Genomic DNA, 16870 nt, shown 5'->3' with positions numbered 1-16870 from the left:
AAGTTAAATTGCATATACAAGTGGAGACTGCCATTGCTCCGTCACTCTGGAATGTTCCCACACAAAGAAAGACCTGTGCCTGCCCTCCCTCCCTTCCAGCACCATCGCTATTTGCTTCTCTGCTCTCTTCATTACCTTTTGCTTTATCCATCCTTGGACCCCATACATTTTCAGCAGAAACTTTCTCACAATGACCTGGACTTCCACCACGTTTATAGCACTGGCATCTCCTGGGAGACTCTTAGCAACGTGGATCTTTGAGGTTAGAAAGCCTCCAGATCATGTTACTATGACCTGTGGTCAACTCCTGAAACAATAATGTTTCCACCTATTTTAGTTTTGGGTTAAAGGCCTGATCTTTTGACTTGGCCTCCCTCTAGTGGCTGGGATGGGTACTTCATCCCCTGAGCAGTGTCAACAACAAATCTACCGGTTCGTGTCTACACTTGCCAGGTGATTAAGTGGGCTTTTTTCCAGAATGATCCAGCAGGAGCTGCCTTCCCTGTCCTTTTGTACTGTGGACGCAGAGCTCTTAGCAGGGAGTAGTTGGAAACCTGTCCATCCCTCCCTCCACTCAGATAGATTGGGTCTGACTAACATTGCTATATGGTCTTTTTGCCATTTTGAAAAATCAATAAAACATCCTGATTGATTTTCATCATGAGAACATCAGGATTTCATAGCTCTAGACACCCCAAGACCATCTAGCTGATTTAGCAAAGAAGGTAGAGCTTGTCTGCTCCCAGCTCTACCCGAAGAGGCTTAGCCAGTCCTACATTAGAAAATGAATGATCAATTAAGATTTATATTTGTAACCCAAGTACTTAGCACACTGAGTCTTTACCCAAAGAGTCGAGTAATTGTTTAAGGTAGGTCAATTCTGGAGGCTAGAAACCATACCTGGCATAACTCACTCCTGACTAGGTGATTACCGTTTCATATCCTTTGCATAATTGTCCCTTTTCCTCTTATTCTCACCTTTCCCCCTTCAAATGTTCAGCTCCTAGAATAAAGGTTCATCAACTTTTTTTGATTCATGGATACTTTAAGAAGTTAGTTTGATGACTATGGACCCCTTCCTTCTCAGATTCATGTTGTTAAATGCACAAAATAAAATAATTAGGATTGCAAAGGAAATTTTAATGTAGTCATTAATTTTTTTTTAAAAAGTTCACAGACCCCAGATTCAGAAGCTTTGTCCTGGAAACTCATCTGAATTTAGACTAGATGACCTAGAATGGTAGCAAGTTTGGTCAGCTCATTGCTATATCACTATATTGTTTAAACAAATTCTACAAGTCTGACCTCCCTTTTAAAACCAGGCACATCAGCCTAAGCTGTTTATACCTCAGACACTGAATTGAACCCAAAGCCCCTAGAAGCCACCTCTAAGAGCTTAGGGCAAAGGCTGAAGACACTCAAACCTCATGATAGCTACTGTGCCCATATCCATCCCAAGCATCTAGCTGGTCAGGCAGCCAGGGTGACTGCTAGATCTCCATTATGACAGTACAAACATGTGAACAGGTACATTTAGAGAGTTCAGTACAGGACCCATAGGTTGGTGTGAAGTCCTACAGGTGAGAAGTCCCTGGGAATTCTTATTCATTTCCTTTGGTTTTGTTTTCCTTAAACACCAGACTGGGAAGCTCGTATCGACAGCCACGGGAGAGTATTTTACGTGGATCATGTCAACCGAACAACCACGTGGCAACGTCCAACGACAGCAGCTATTCCCGATGGGATACGGCGGTCAGGGTCTATTCAGCAGATGGAGCAGCTCAACAGACGGTCAGTGCCAGAAGAAAGCCATGGCCACCCCCTACTCCTTTCCTTGCTGTCTTCTTTAGAATTCTCACAAAAGACAGGGAGTGATGTGGCTAGCCTTTCGTAGATGTTCCCACCCAGAAAGTGATGGCTTTGACAGGGGTGGGAGGGAGGACACAAAATGAAAACTTTGGCTTCTCTTCGGGAAATCTGTTCCCAACTGGCCCTTGAATCATTTGCCCAAGTCTAGGCTGTGTGCATGGCTTACTAAATGGTTTTTAAGAGTTGTTCTTGCCCCCAAAACCATCCCCCTGCTGTCTACCTGGTAATGAGCCTCTCCAGACTTGCCCTGACTGGCCCTGAAGAGCAGCTCTATGGTCCCTCCTCAGAACTCCTCTTGAAGCTTCTCTAACTGGCTAGGACCTGTTAGAGGTCAACACTCATGCTCAGAGGCTGGCCCAACTTTGGAGAGCCTGGTCACCTCCAAGTCCGTATGAGGCATTAGATGAAGTGCCTCTCTATTCCCACTGATAATGTCATCCCTCATTTCTTCTGTCCTAGGCTAATGCCAAAGCTTCCTAACATGGCTTATCACCTCCACTTGAGCCTTCAAGCTACTGCCAGGCTAACCTTGCTTGTATAGAAATCAGATCACATCCCTCCTGTGCTCAAAAATCCACCCTAGCTCCCCAGCGTATACCAAGGAAAGCTCAACCTCTTTGCTAGCATTCCAGATCTTCCATAACATGGCAGCTCTTCCAGCTGCAGTTAAACTGGACTACTCTCTGTGTCTCTCCCCTAGCTTGAACCGAACATTCTCACTTCCATCCCTTTGCTGGTACCATTGCCTTCACCTAGTGTGCCTTTTCTCATTCCCTTACCTTGCCTCTTGAATTGTTTCTAGTCCTTTAAAGCCAACTCAAAGGCCACTTGCTCCAGGAAGCTTCCCTGACCACCACCACCCAGCACCCGAGTCATTGTTTAGATTTTCTCATTAGGCCTTCCAGTGTGGCAGTTCAGCATAGTGGAGAGAGCACCGTAGGACAGAGACACAAACATTCGTAAATGACATCCTCTAGTCCTGGATCTTTGGAAGCCCCATGTGCTTAGAGCAGCTCAAAGAGCAAGGGGAAACAAATCTCCCCTGGGATGACTGTCTCTCATGTTTGGGGAAGATGAGCAAGAACCTCCCATGGTGCAGACTGACTTCCTAGCAGGGGCACCTCCCCCCACCCCCCCAGCAGACACATCCATGCCACACTGTCTCTGGGCTGGATAAGTATGACTCTGAGCCTACAGCTGATCCAGAATCCAATTGTTCTTCAAGTCTTAACAGAAGGTTAAGCTGGATCATATATTTGTAGAGGAGAGTGAGATGTAACAAGACGGGAAAGGTAGGAAGGGGCCGGGTTATCAAGGGCTGTAAAAGCCAGACAGAGGGCTTTCTATTTGATCCTGGTGGTCAGAGGGAGCCCCTGGAGCTGACTGGACAAGGGTGAAGTGAGGGAGGGTGACTTTGAGATAGGGAGATCCCCCAGAGGGTGATTGGAATAGGCTGGAAGAAACAGGATAAAGGGTGGTAACTGTGTGAGTGGAGAGAGGGGAACCTCAATGACCAACCAATAAGGATTCCTTACAGCCTTACAATGTGCCAGGCACAGTTCTAAGCATTGGGACAGAAATGCAAAAAATGCAACAGACCCTCCTCACATTGGGAAGCATATATGAGTGATGTGATAGGGGCAGAAGGGATGAGCTTTGTCACCTGCTTGAGTATGGGGGGTGAGGGAGGAGAAAGAGGACTGAGGTTGGAAGCCGGCCTGCATCTCTCAATCTTGTAATCAGTCAGAAGGATCCGCCAACCTTCAGATAAATCCCTAGGCTTTCCTGACCTTATCTCCAGCTCAGCTGAAAGCCCTGAGGGCTGTTCAATGATCTGAGATGCTGATCACAGCTGCCCTCAAGCCTCGCCAGGGGAGCTCTCCAGCTCAAGGGGGCTTCCACACTGGGACATGCGGGACATTGGCTAATAACCTCATGGTATGCAGGAGAGCCCTCCAGGATCAGCTCTAGCACCCACCAAGAAGTACGGAGTGTCCTCTGAGTTCTGCCCAGCCAGAATAACTGCTTTTGCTCCATGCACACACAGATGTTTGGGCATATTAACAAGTTCAACCAGGGCTCCTGGGTAGCTCCAGATGGAAGGGGGAGGGCAAGCTGCTTTGGACGCTAGCTGGAAGACACTGAACCAGAAGTCTAAACGCCTTCCTGGGCTTCCAGTCCCAGCTTCGCCTCTACTTAGCTGGGCAATGTTGGGCAATCAATCAATCAGCTGATCAATCATCAAGCATTTATCGAGTCAAACTCTTCACCATATGCCAGGCACTGCACCAAGTGTTGGGGCCAGGGATACAGCAGGGAGACGGCCTCTGCCCAAGGGGAGCCTCTCCATCTGCCCAGGACTAACCCAGCATCAGCACCTGGGAAGCTGGCTGGGTCACCCTTCTCGGGGGGTTGGCTATTTTTCATTCAGCTATTTTTGAATGTCGATGATGATAATGATGATGATGATGGTGATGACTTGATTGCACATTTAAGTTTTACAAAGTACTTTACACATATTGCTCCATTTAAGACTCATTATAAGAAAGAGACACTACAAGTATTTTCTCATCTTATCTGTTTTACAGATAAGGCAACTGAGGCATAGAGTCATTGAGCAATCTGCCCCTGGTGGCACAAGGACAAGGAATGGGATGATTAGGGGTGGGGAACCCCAAATCTCAGTGTTGGTTTGCACTGCAGCTTCCCATGGGATGTTGGGGGGGGGGTCGCTGGCCGGTCTGTCAGGCCAGTCTGCTAAAGTCATAGAAGAGGGTTACAAGCAGCCAAAGGCTGGTTTGCTTTCAGTTCTCTCCTATTTCTATAGTAAGAGGATGTTGCCCCAGGGAAGGCCCGGGCCTGTGCAGGTTAATGTCTAATCTCAGAAATTAGCAAGAGAAATGCCTCATCAGGACCCCAAGGGGAAAACCCTCTAGGAGTGAGAATTCTGGGGGATGAAAAAGGGAGCCTGGGCAGCAGGGGGCATCTTCACTATCAATTACATTTTGTTTTCAAACTTGCTGGGGAGATGTTTATTAATTCCTGCGAACTAATACACACACACACACACACACACCCCTACTCCATACACATTCACATAGACCCATACATATCCTATATATACATATATATATCCTATACATACATACCCCATATAAACACACTTACATAACTCACACATACATACCCCATATAAACACATACAGTCACACACACATCCTCACATACACATACATACTCCATATAAACATAATACACAACTCAGACATACATATAAACACAGTCATACAATATACTTCATATATGCACATACTTACCCCAAATATGCACATTCACACAGACATGTATAAATAGACATGTGTGTATATCCCATATAAACATACATATACAAATCCCACATATCCTCATACATATACATGCACATTCACAAGACACACACTTATCTTATGTATACATGTACATACATACATATGTACATATGCCATATACACTCACATACATGTACAAACACACACGCACATCTTCCTTAGGACTAGCAGCGATGCTGCCTTCACTGTGAATCTTCTAATATGGCAGAGAGCTTAGACTTTTCTTTGGTCCCATTGGAGAGATCACAAAACTTTGAGTTCATCCATTGAGTTGATTTTGAGCCAGGAGAAGTAAAGGCTGAGGTGGCCACTCTCAAGAACAGGAAGGGCTGTCCCAGGACAGAAGGATTAGCGTTGGCCAGCTTGGCACCAGAGGGTAGAAGCAGGGCCCCGGGGTGGGGGTAGGGAGTTAGAGAAAGGCCTCTTTCAGGCTTCAATGTCAGGGAAAACTTCCCTGAGTTGAGAGCGGGCTCTGCCTACTCTGGGCAGCAAGGGGGAGGAAGGAAGACCCTTTGATGAGGGGGGTCCCCGCAGAGGCCTTACAGCTCTTGGTGGGTGGTTTACAGAAGGGATTCTTGTTTGGGGAAGCTGAGAGTTCCCCTAACTCTGAGACTGCAGTTTCTGTGACTCCGCCCCCCCCCACCCCCCAGCTGACATGGTCTCTCCCCTCCTCAGATGGGTCAGAGATTCTATCAGTTACTCCCCTTCCCCCCCCAGCATGCTCTGCCTGGCTCGCGCTTGATCTTCTGTGCGCTCAAGGTCTGGTCAGCTCCAGAGGGCAGGTCCTGGGCGGTGCTCTCTCTGCGGGTCCTTTTGGTTGCCCATAGCACTCAGTAGGGGCTTAATAAATGCTTGTTGAGGCATTGGATTTAATCGCTCGTTATGTTAACAAGAATGACCCCTGAAAATTCTTGTTCACAAAGTCAAATAAATGGTCCCCAGATTTTTGTGTCGCTGCTTGCTTTCGAAATTTCTGAGATTCAGGTTAATCAGTTGATCGACAAGCATTGATGAAGCACCTACTATGTGCCAGGCACTAGGGACGCCAAAGTGGAAGAACTGTCCTGGGCGGTTTAGGCTCTGGCGCAAGGGCTCGAGCTGACTGTATTTAGGTCTATACGGAATAGATACAAAGAGAATGGGGGCTTTGCTCACAAACAAGCAATGCACCCCACCACTGACCTGGTCTTTCCGTTTGCCACCACGAAGGTACCAGAATATCCAGCGCACCATAGCCACGGAGCGCTCCGAAGACGACTCTGGCGGCCCAGCAGGTCCCGAGCAGGCTCTAGCTGGAGGCGGCGGCTGCGAAGGAGGTGGCGGGAGCGGCGGAGGGGGCAGCGATTCTGAGGCAGACTCTTCTCAGCCGAGCTTAGGTGACCGAGGCTGCAGTCTATGGGCGTATAAGACGGTAGCTTGGCTCTCAGAAAGGAAGCCCCGGCGGCAGCTCTGCTTGGAGGGAGAGGGCAGGGAGAAGGAGGGCGCTGTATTTGCCCAGGGCTGGCTATTGACCCCAGGGTAGGCAGCCTCTAGCACTAGGCAGGTGGTGCCCCAGGGGGTGGGGCTTGCGGCCTCTTCCCTCCCCCCCCCCCCCCCCCGTTCTCTCTAGTCCTGATGGCAGCTGTTACTGGGAATGTTAGCCTTGTACACACATTTCTGCCGTGCATGGGAAGCATTTTCGGATGGCTTGGGCATCCTTTGTTAATTGTACTGGGGACATCTGTCGGTTTGTCCAAATTATAAATTCATGGTCAAAACGTCATAAGCCTTGAAGTGGAAAGGACTTCAGAGTGTCTGGTCCAATCTTCCCATTTCACAGGTGAGCCACAGGAAGGAGGATTTCTCCCAATGACAGATGAGTAGGAAATGGTGGGATCTGAACCCAGGTCACTTAACTGCTAAGTTAGTGCTCTTTAGACTATGTCCCACTGCCTCCCTTAGGAAGAGGTAGAGAAACATCGTAGATAGAGTTGGCCTCAGAATCAGGAAAAGCCAGTCTCTGATACACTTTCTGGGTGACACTGGGCAAGGCAAATGGGCAGTGATCTCTACTGGAGGGGAGAGGGGGAGATGGAGGGAAGAAGGGAGGGAAGGAAAGAGGGAAGGAAGAAGAAAGGAGGGAGGGAGGAAGGGAGGAAGTAAGAAAAAGGAAGAAAGGAAGGAAGGTCGAAAGGAAGGAAGGAAGGAAGGAAGGAAGGAAGGAAGGAAGGAAGGAAGGAAGGAAGGAAGGAAGGAAGGAAGGAAGGAAGGAAGGAAGGAAGGAGAGAGGGAGGGAAGAAGGAGGGAGGGAGAGAGGGAGGAAGGGATGCAGAAAGGAGGGAAGGAAGAAGAAGAAAGGAAGGAAGAAGAGAGGGAGGGAGAGGGGGAGGAAGGGAGGGAGGGAGGAAGGAAGGAAGGAAGGAAGGAAGGAAGGAAGGAAGGAAGGAAGGAAGGAAGGAAGGAAGGAAGGAAGGAAAAGAAAGGAAGGAAGGGAGAGGGAAAGAGGAAAAGAATATAGGAAGAAAGAAAGGATACATTTTGACCCACACTTTTGGATGCCTCCCCCAAGCAGGCATCTTTCAGACCTCACCACAGCCTTGTGTTCCTTGCCTCTGCCCACCCTCTGTATAAAAGCCAGGCAGCTCCAGGGCAGAGAAAAGTAAGATCCTATAAACCCTCTGATGACAGCAGAAAGAAGCCAGGCTCATGTAAGGATGTGGAGATGCAGGGGCCCTCTGACGTTCAGCTGCCCCTTAGCTGGGAGCCACAAGGTTTCACAACTAGGAAACCCAGGCTCAGCTGAAAGTGCAAAGTTGGAGACCTGCTGCGTTGGGAATACATAAATGAATTAACGTGATAGCATCAGACCCTGGCTGTCTAGCTCATTGTGTACCTCATTGGAAGGTGTAGCTTGGCAGGACAAGTTGGCTTTCCAAACAGGTTCAGTTGTTTTGTCTCTTTTTTCCAGAACTGGGGAGAGAAGGGTCGCTGTCCCCTGGGAACTCTCAGAAAATCACGTTGTTGCTTCAGTCTCCAGCTGTCAAGTTCCTCACCAACCCTGAGTTCTTCACTGTACTGCATGCCAACTATGTGAGTCCACTGAGTGCCCACAGCTGGGAGTGGGAGAGATGAGCCAAGCATAGGGGAGGGGCCCTGGGAGGTCAAGGAACCCCCATTAGCTCATGGATGGTTCCTCTTCATCTTGGGCAAGTCGAAAGGACTGTCCATTGCCTCCACCCTTCTCTGTCTACCTCCTAGGATGGAGAGAAAGTAGTTTTTAAAATGACAGGTGGTAGAGTCTTTGTAGTAATTCACAAACTTCTTATAAAGCCATGAGACCATTTGTAAAGAGCATTGAGTCCTTACACAGTGACCTCATGTGCAAATTTGCTCCTAGCAGCAAAGATAAGACTGTGTTTGGACCTATTACAGGCATGATTGAGAGGTTACCCACCTAGGTAAACAAACCAGGAGCAAGCGGCCTCCAAGGGCTGGGATCCCCTTCCCTTAGGCAATGGTGGAGGAGTACACGGTGAGACAATGGAGAGAAGAAGCCTGCTCTGGGAAGGGCCACACTCTCTGGCCCCTGAGGCCCCTTCCGAGGGTGAGAGCTGTGTGTGTTCATTGGGAGACACAGAGACATAGGGAGCTATCATCATCTTCTTTTCCCTGATGGGGGAAGCTGGTACAGAGCTTCAGATTTGAAGTCAGGCATTTCAGCTCTGGCTCTGCCTCTCGCTACCTGGCAGACCTCGTACAAGGACCTTGGTTTCCTCATCTGAAATGGGAGGAGGGGGTGTTCTCCATAACCGCTGAGCTTCCTTCCAGCTCCAAACGTAGGCCCTTACTTCCAGGACTTCCTCTCCATCCCTGCCCATCAGCCCCACATGCAGGAATGTGCATCGGGAGGCTGAGAGGTCCCCTTCTTTTGCGCTGCCCCCAGAGTGCCTACCGCGCCTTCACCAACAGCACCTGCCTGAAGCACATGATCTTGAAGGTTCGTCGGGATGCTCGGAACTTTGAACGCTACCAGCACAACCGTGACCTGGTGAACTTCATCAACATGTTTGCAGACACCCGCCTGGAGTTACCCCGAGGCTGGGAAATCAAAACCGACCAGCAGGGCAAGGTGAGTGGGAGAGTGCTAACCACTGGCATTCCCGGCTCACAGCCTGTGATGGGCAGTAGTTAGAAGGTGGTGAGAAGTCAACAGAGGGAGGATTGAAAAATGCGGCTGCAGGGCCACAGGGCTCTGGGTCTGCTTCCCTTCCCTCTGTGCTTGAGGGCCGGGGCCACCGTCAGTGTGGCAGCTGTCCCAGGGAATGTCCAAAGGGGCCCCTGGTCCTGAAGAGCTACAGTCACAGACGTGTCCGGTGTCTTAATTATATAAGCTTCGGTTCAGTTCTCACTCCTAGATGGCCTCAGACCGTGTCTCTAGCCTCAGGCCTTGGTCAGGTCTTTACTGCATTAAAATTTCACCTTTCTGAGCCCAAATGAAAACACTCTTGCTTTAGAAACCTAATGAGCTCTCCTGGCAGGCATAGCAGTAGGATGTTTGGGGGAAGGCCTAGCCCCTTGATCTTTTTCTTTTCAGTCATTTTCAGTCCCCATTTGGGGTTTTCTTGGCAAAGACGCTGGAGTGTTTTGCCATTTCCTTCTCCAGCTCATTTTACTGATAAGGAAACTGAGGCCAACAGTATTAATCTGGATTTGAACTCAGGTCTTCCTGACTCCTGGCCCAGCACCCTATCCACTACACAACCCAGCTGCCCCTAATCTTTTTTGAGAGCTCTCAATAACTTTTTTTTTAAGTAGGTCCCACTTGCTTCTCCTCCCCAAATCCCACTCTTTTCTCCAGATATGAGCCCATTGGAGTATGCAGGGAAATTATAACTGGCCTCGATACAGTATCTTAAACATCTAGATGTCTAAACATCTTCTTATTTGAGTGTCTCAACCTCCGTGGAGGAGGGTAGCTTCTAGTTTGACAGCTCAGAGAGGTCACATGAGTTGACCAGGGTCCCCCAGCTCATCAGTGTCAGAGACAGGACCTGAACCCAGACCTCTCTGACTCCAAGCCAGCACGTTATCCTTTGGGCCATCCCTCCGTTCATTTGTAAAAACAAGGTAGTTGAAGAAATGAGAGTTGGAATCCAAAGTACCTCCTTTCTCTGAAGTTCTATGGCCAGGCTGGTGAGGACACGTAGCTGAGTCTCAGAGGACACTCGGACTCTGGACCAGGCCCTGAGAGATGCTGGATGGCTGGGAGGAAAGCAGCCTGGCTTCACTGCTCTGCTAAGCACGATCCTCCTTGGGGCCCACCCCAAAGAGGAGGGCTTGGGATGCCCATCACGAGCTTTTTAAAGCCCCTGTAAGAAGTCATTCTTGAATGAAATACTTCTTCTCTGAACTAGGCATCCTCCCCTATCCCCAATTTGGGTAGATACATGAAAGTTAGAGACCAGGGTGAGAAGGCTGGGCCCATGCCCGGTACATCCCCCTCTGCTCTTGTGGCTTCTCCTGCCAAACACAGGCTGGGTTTTTTTCCTTCCCTCTGGCAGTCTTTTTTCGTGGACCACAACAGCCGAGCAACCACTTTCATCGACCCCCGGATCCCTCTTCAGAATGGACGTCTACCCAACCACCTGACCCACAGGCAGCATCTCCAACGACTTCGCAGCTACAGTGCTGGAGAGGTAAGTCTACCCATCCCTAGGAAATGTGATGTCAGGACCCCTTACGTGTGTGCCAGGCCAGGCTGGGCTGAGGGGTGTGGCTGCCCTCTCCTTTCCAGCAAGCGCTATGAGTCACCAGCCTGGGAGCCTCAAGGACATCAGCTTGGCCCTTTAACACTTATTATATCTAATCTGATTAGACTTTATATGCCGGGCGCTGACCTAGGCCTAAAGACTCGCATGAAACAGTTTCTGCTTTTGAGGAGTTTACATCTAACAGAGGAGGCAACCTGAAGGTAGAGAAGTAAATAGAAAATGGATAAAAATGACCAGGGGGGAGCAGGCACTAGATTTGAGGGGCCATTGGGGACCAGGAGCAGCCCCTGTAGGAGAGAGGGCTTCAGCTGGGCCTCAAAAGAAATGGAGACGAGGAGGGTGTGCATGGAGGGAGGGGGCATGGTCAGAGAGGAGAGGGGCTGTCAGGCCAGTTCCCTCTACTCCCCAGGATTCCCTTCCTGTATCCCCCAAAGGACTGACTGCCTCCTGGGCACACACTTTCTTCCGGCCTCCTGGCATTCCTAGACCCCCTCCACTCCACTCTGTCCCCTTCAGGGGCCCAACTTCCCATGGTGGAATCCAAAGCCCAGCTCTTGGATGCTTCCCCAGTCTGGCATGCCTTGTCCTTTGAGGACCCCAAGTGTCACATGTCCCTTTTCTTACCTGCCATGGCCTCAGGCTCAGCACAGCCTTGAGCACCAGGCCTTTGGAGGAATTGGATTGCCAGGACAGGAAACATTAGAGAGAGGCCCAGTGAAGGAGGCAAAGGACCTCCCAGCCCCTGCGAGCCCTAAGGTGCTAGGAACGAAGGAGCCCTGACGACCACGGGAAGTGTTCCTGGAGTGAGGAGGGCACCCACCCAGTTTGCTTTCAGGGCCACAGCTCCTCACCAAGCTCAAGGTCCTCAGGGCCTCATGGCCAGGACTTACCTCTGGGTAAGCCACCATGCTTGCCCTGCAGACAGGCTCCCTCTGAGGCCTCTCAGAGCTAAAAGGAAGCCCACAGGTGAATGCAGGCCCATGGGATCCCAGGATCATAATGGCAGAGCTGGCCGGAAGCTTGGGGAACATGAAGTCCAACCCCATCATTTTGCAGGAGTCGACAGCTCTCTACCCTTGGGTCGTGCCAATAGAGGCTTTTGGAGAGGGTGCCCCCTTTTAAGAAGGATACTGGAGGATGTTTACAGGAGGACACCCAAGCTGGTGGAGGGCCTTAAGTCCAAGCCGGAGAAGTACTGGAGGAAGGAACTGCAGATGCTTAGCTAAGAGTCTGGAGGGACATGCAGGTTGTCATGTAAGGAAGGCTTTAGACTAGTTCGATTTGACCCCAAAGGACAGAGCCAGAAACAACAAAGAGAAAGATTGGGCTCCATCTAAGGTGGGGTAGGGTAGATTGGGGGAGGTGCTGTCTCAATATGAAATGGGCTGCCTGGTCAGGAAGTGAGCTGCCCATCAGTGAGGGTCTTTAAGCACGGCCTTGATGACCTCTTACCTCATATTCAATGGAAGAGATTCTTGCTCAGGTCCACAGAGATCTCTTTCAGCTCTGAGATTCCGGGATGAGCCATGTTCCTAATCATGTATGTCGATGTCATAAATTCATGCTTAATGTTATGGGCTGATTTTCCTGGTAATCAATTGATAATTCCTCTGAAGACATTCCAAGTCATTTTTTTTTCAGTATGGACTTAAGTGGTTTTTTTTTTTAATTTGCTGGGGAAGTGGTGAAGTCTGTATCCCCAGAATCACACTGGTGGAATGAGCCTAGGTAGGCCATCCAAGAAAACAAAAATCATAGTGAGTCATTTTTTCCAGCCTGCATTGGCATAGGGATGTAGTAGGGAGGTCTGTGAACCCTGGATATGGGATCTGTGCAGGGGCACACTGCTGGAGCATTCTAGCACCCAGGGCCTGAAAGAGGACTGAGATTGTGTTCCAGGGCAATAAGAGGTCCTAGTAGACTCTGAACTTGTGTGGGATGCAGGAGCAGTGAATCTACAGAATGATCTATCTGGCTAACAGTGATGGTCTAGCAGCAGTCTAATGGAACTTCCAACCAGGGACAAGCCCACAGGTGTGTTGCTCAGATGCAAACCTGGTTCAGCAACTTGAAGAGTTCAGACCAGAAGGGCAATAAGGAAATTTTGTTCTGGATCAGACCTCTTTGGAAACACTGAAAACCCAGCCAGAGCTGTCCCTGAGAAAGTGGGATAATATAACTCTCAATACTCCCAAGAAAATAGCAGAAGGACCCAAGTGGACAAAAGTTAAGCTCAAACCCCAGAAGTGTACAGAGCCCAGACTAGCACAAAGTGCCAAATCAGGAAGTAGGCTGAAATGATGAGCATCTAAAAAAAATCACACCATCAAGAGCTATTATGATAACAGGGTTGCTAAAGACACAAACCCAAAGAAGAGAATGACTTTGGAACATCTACAAGTAAAGTCATAAAAAAAAAAAACAGCTTGGGCACAAGTCCAGTTAGATTTCCTGGAAGAAATGAAACAAAGTTTAAAAAAAAAAGAGTAAAAATTATTTTTAAAACCAAATGACAGTGCTAGAGGAAAAAATGGGAAAAGAAATGAGAGCTACATAGCAAAGAAATATATGGAAAGATAACTAACGGTTTGAAATGAAAGTTTCCCTTCCTTTGCTGAAGGAAAAAAACAAACTCCCTGAAAATTATATTTGACACAATAGAAGTTAATTGTTTCATAGAACATCAAGAAATAAAGTCAAATAAAACAAAAAAAAAACAGTCACAAGTCTGAAAAAAATGTTAATGTAGCTCATAACAAAAAAACAACTAACTTGGAAAATAGATCAAGGAGAGATAATTTAATTTAAGAATTAGTAAACTGTCTGAAAGCCATGACTAAAAAAAAAGGATCCTAAATATCATATTTTTAAAAAATAATTTTTACAAAAATTGTCCTGATATCATAGAACCAGAAGGCAAAGGAGAAATCAAAAGAATCAACCAATCACCTCCTGGAAGAAATCCCAAAATGAAAACTCTCAGGAACATTATAGCCAAAACTCAGAGTTTCTCAACAGTGAGAAAGAACTCAGGTACCGAGGAACTATAGTCAGAATCAAGATGTAGCAGCCCCTGGGACCAATAAATGTTAAACTGTTTACATCCTGCCAAGGGGAGATGATACATGTAGCCCCTCCGAGCTCTATCATCAGGGATCATAGAAGGATTTAAATTAGACCAAGAACCTAGGAATAGTGGTGGTGACGGATCCATCATACGCAAAGAGGGCCAATGACATCATGATGTTGGGTCAATCTACAGTGTGTTTGACTATGGTTGGTAAGAACAGTAGAAGGTTGGGTGTAAATAATCCATTTGAATATTTGGGATGGACAAGTCTCTAGACTCTCACATTTCCTTTGTGATACTTTGATCCTGCTTTGCTCATAGAGCACGTGTGGGCCGTCCTGTGCCAATATCTCTCAAGCCTCACAATTGATTTTAATGTTCTTCAGAGAGACTATAAGAGTGTCTCTGCACCATTTCTTCTGACTTTTGTGTGAACATTTACACTTGTTAGTTCTCTGTAAAATAGTACGTTAGGCAAATGTACATTTGGTATTCAAACAACATGGCCAACCCCTCTCTGCAGTAGAATTTGAATACTTGGCCGTTCAGCTCAAGAAAAGTATCTCAGTGTCTTGCATCTTATCCTGCCAGGTGATCTTCAGAATCTTCCTAAGACAATTCAAATGGAAGCTATTCAATGTCCTAGCATGGTGCTGGTAGACTGTCCAGGTTTCACTGGCATACAACAATGAGGTCAGCACAATGGTTCTGTAGAGCTTCAGTTTGGTAGGCAGCCTAATACCTCCAAATCACTGATCTACTCTTTCTCTCTATTGATGAAAATGTTTAGAAATCGAAATTTTCCTTTAAGTACTGCTTTGGCTGCATCCCAAACACTTAGGTATGTTATCTCACTCCTACTAGTGCAGCCATTGTGAAAATCAATTTGGAACTACATACAAAAAGCTAATAATTGTGCATACACTGACCCACTGACACCACTACTAGATCTGTACTGTAAAGATACTAAAGAAAGAGGGAAGGAACTTGCGTATGCAAAAATGTGGAAAAGAATTGGAAACTAAAGGGAAACCCATCAATTGGGGAATGTCTAAAGAAATTATGATATATGATGGAATACTATTGTGTTATATGAAATGATGCAAGGGATGGTTTCCAAGAAACATGGAAAGACTTGTATGCACAGTTACAAAGTGAAATGAGCAGAACCAGGAGAGCAGTTCATACGATAATAACAACATCAAAATAACAAACAATTTTGAAAGATTTAGGAAATCTGATCAACACAATGACCAACCAGAATTCCAAAAGACTCATGATGAAACATGCCATCCACACTGAGATGGAGAGCTTGATGTACTTAGAGAGCAGATTCAAGTACCTATTTTTGTGGACAGGCCAATGTGGGAATTTGTTTTCCTTGACAATAACTATTTATAGAAAGTTTTGTTGTTCTTGCTTTCTCGACACATGGGAAGGAGGACATGAGAGAGAGAGAAAATTTAGAATTGAAAATTAAAATTGGTTTTATTTTAAAGAAAGACCAGGAAAAGAAATGGTCTTACCAAATTCTTTCTACGATGCAAATGTGGTCTTGATACTTAAATCAGGGAGAATCAAAACAGAGAAAGGAAGCTATAGACCAATATCCATAATGAATATTGATATAAAAATTGAGTAAAAATTAGCAAGAAGATTATAGTAAATTATCACAAAGATTATACCCTAGGACTGGGGTGTATTTCTACCAGGAATGTTGGGCTGGTTCAATATTAGGAAAACTATGACCATAACTGAGAAGAACAACAAAACTCCTCATTATAAGAATGCTTCCATACTTTCAGCATTCAATTTGTATGTTAATTAGTAACCTACTGAAAAGTTGACTTTCCTCATAAGACTCATTTTTCCAAAACTATCTTAATTATTCCCATTTCCTTTTAGCACTGGTATGAAGAGATCAACAAGGCATAGTAGACAGAGAGCTGACCTTGGAGGCAGGTTCAAATCGTGTCTATGATCTGAATTTGATTGGGTTACGCTGGGCAAGTTAATGTCTCAGAGGCATGTGCTGTTCTCTAAGGCTACAAGTGACAGGTGAGGGGTCCACCTGTAATAGTGAAAGGAGACCAGGCCAGTGGCTTTCTAACATCTCTGTAGGAAAGCCAGGTCCTGACTCCTTTTACTGAACCAGAGGGACTATAGCCAGTTTTTTTTTTCCACCTTAAAGGAGATGATCAAAGAATCCTCTAGTTGGGAACCTAACAGTGACAGTGCTTGGTATCATGCTCTGTTTTTCATTTTTTTTAAACCAGGCATCGGAAGTCTCTCGAAATCGAGGTGCTTCCCTCCTGGCCAGGCCTGGGCACAGCCTGGTAGCCGCCATCCGGAGCCAACATCACCATGAGTCATTACCTCTGGGTAAGCCACACTCCTCTTTGTCCTTTAGGGCCCTCCAAGCACTGCCCTGCCCCCTCTCTTGGGGGGCCACTACATTGTAGGCTTTTATCCCCATATGGACAGACCTACTCCCTACACCAGGCGTGCCCTACAAGCTGCATGTCAGAAGTAGCCAGGGGGGCCTGGCAGATGGAGTCCAGGGAGACAGGGGCATTGACTCCTAGGAAAGTAGCTCAGGGCTCTCTATGGGACCATCCCTTCACACACACACTAATGGTCACATGTTACTGCCCTGCTTTCCTGCAATTCCATAAGCAAACAATTGTCTCTGGAATCTTAAAAGATTTGAAAATCATAATGGAGAACTAGAGCGAACTTGGAGGTCCTCCTGTGCAACCCTTCATTTTAAATAAGGAAACTGAGTCTCACACTGGTTCAGAACTTCAGCGAAG

General features: G+C 47.2%; 1 protein-coding gene across 5 annotated transcripts in view; it reads left to right on the top strand.

Moving 5' to 3' along the window:
- Positions 1-16870, top strand: part of HECW1 (HECT, C2 and WW domain containing E3 ubiquitin protein ligase 1) — a 317358-nt gene that overhangs the window by 251943 nt on the left and 48545 nt on the right. For all 5 annotated transcript variants that reach the window (XM_078152039.1, XM_020964420.2, XM_020964419.2 and 2 more), the window contains 6 exons: positions 1641-1791; positions 6447-6613; positions 8185-8306; positions 9160-9345; positions 10778-10912; positions 16334-16439. In XM_078152039.1, the coding sequence (XP_078008165.1) occupies positions 1641-1791; positions 6447-6613; positions 8185-8306; positions 9160-9345; positions 10778-10912; positions 16334-16439 (867 nt within the window). The remainder of the gene's footprint in view (positions 1-1640; positions 1792-6446; positions 6614-8184; positions 8307-9159; positions 9346-10777; positions 10913-16333; positions 16440-16870) is intronic.

The sequence above is a fragment of the Phascolarctos cinereus genome, unplaced genomic scaffold, assembly GCF_003287225.1.
Source record: "Phascolarctos cinereus isolate Bilbo 61053 unplaced genomic scaffold, phaCin_HiC Scaffold_4;HRSCAF=312, whole genome shotgun sequence".
Lineage (NCBI taxonomy): Eukaryota > Metazoa > Chordata > Mammalia > Diprotodontia > Phascolarctidae > Phascolarctos > Phascolarctos cinereus.
The sequence above is the reverse complement of the archived record's forward strand: the minus strand, read 5'-3'. Positions and strand labels throughout refer to the sequence as shown.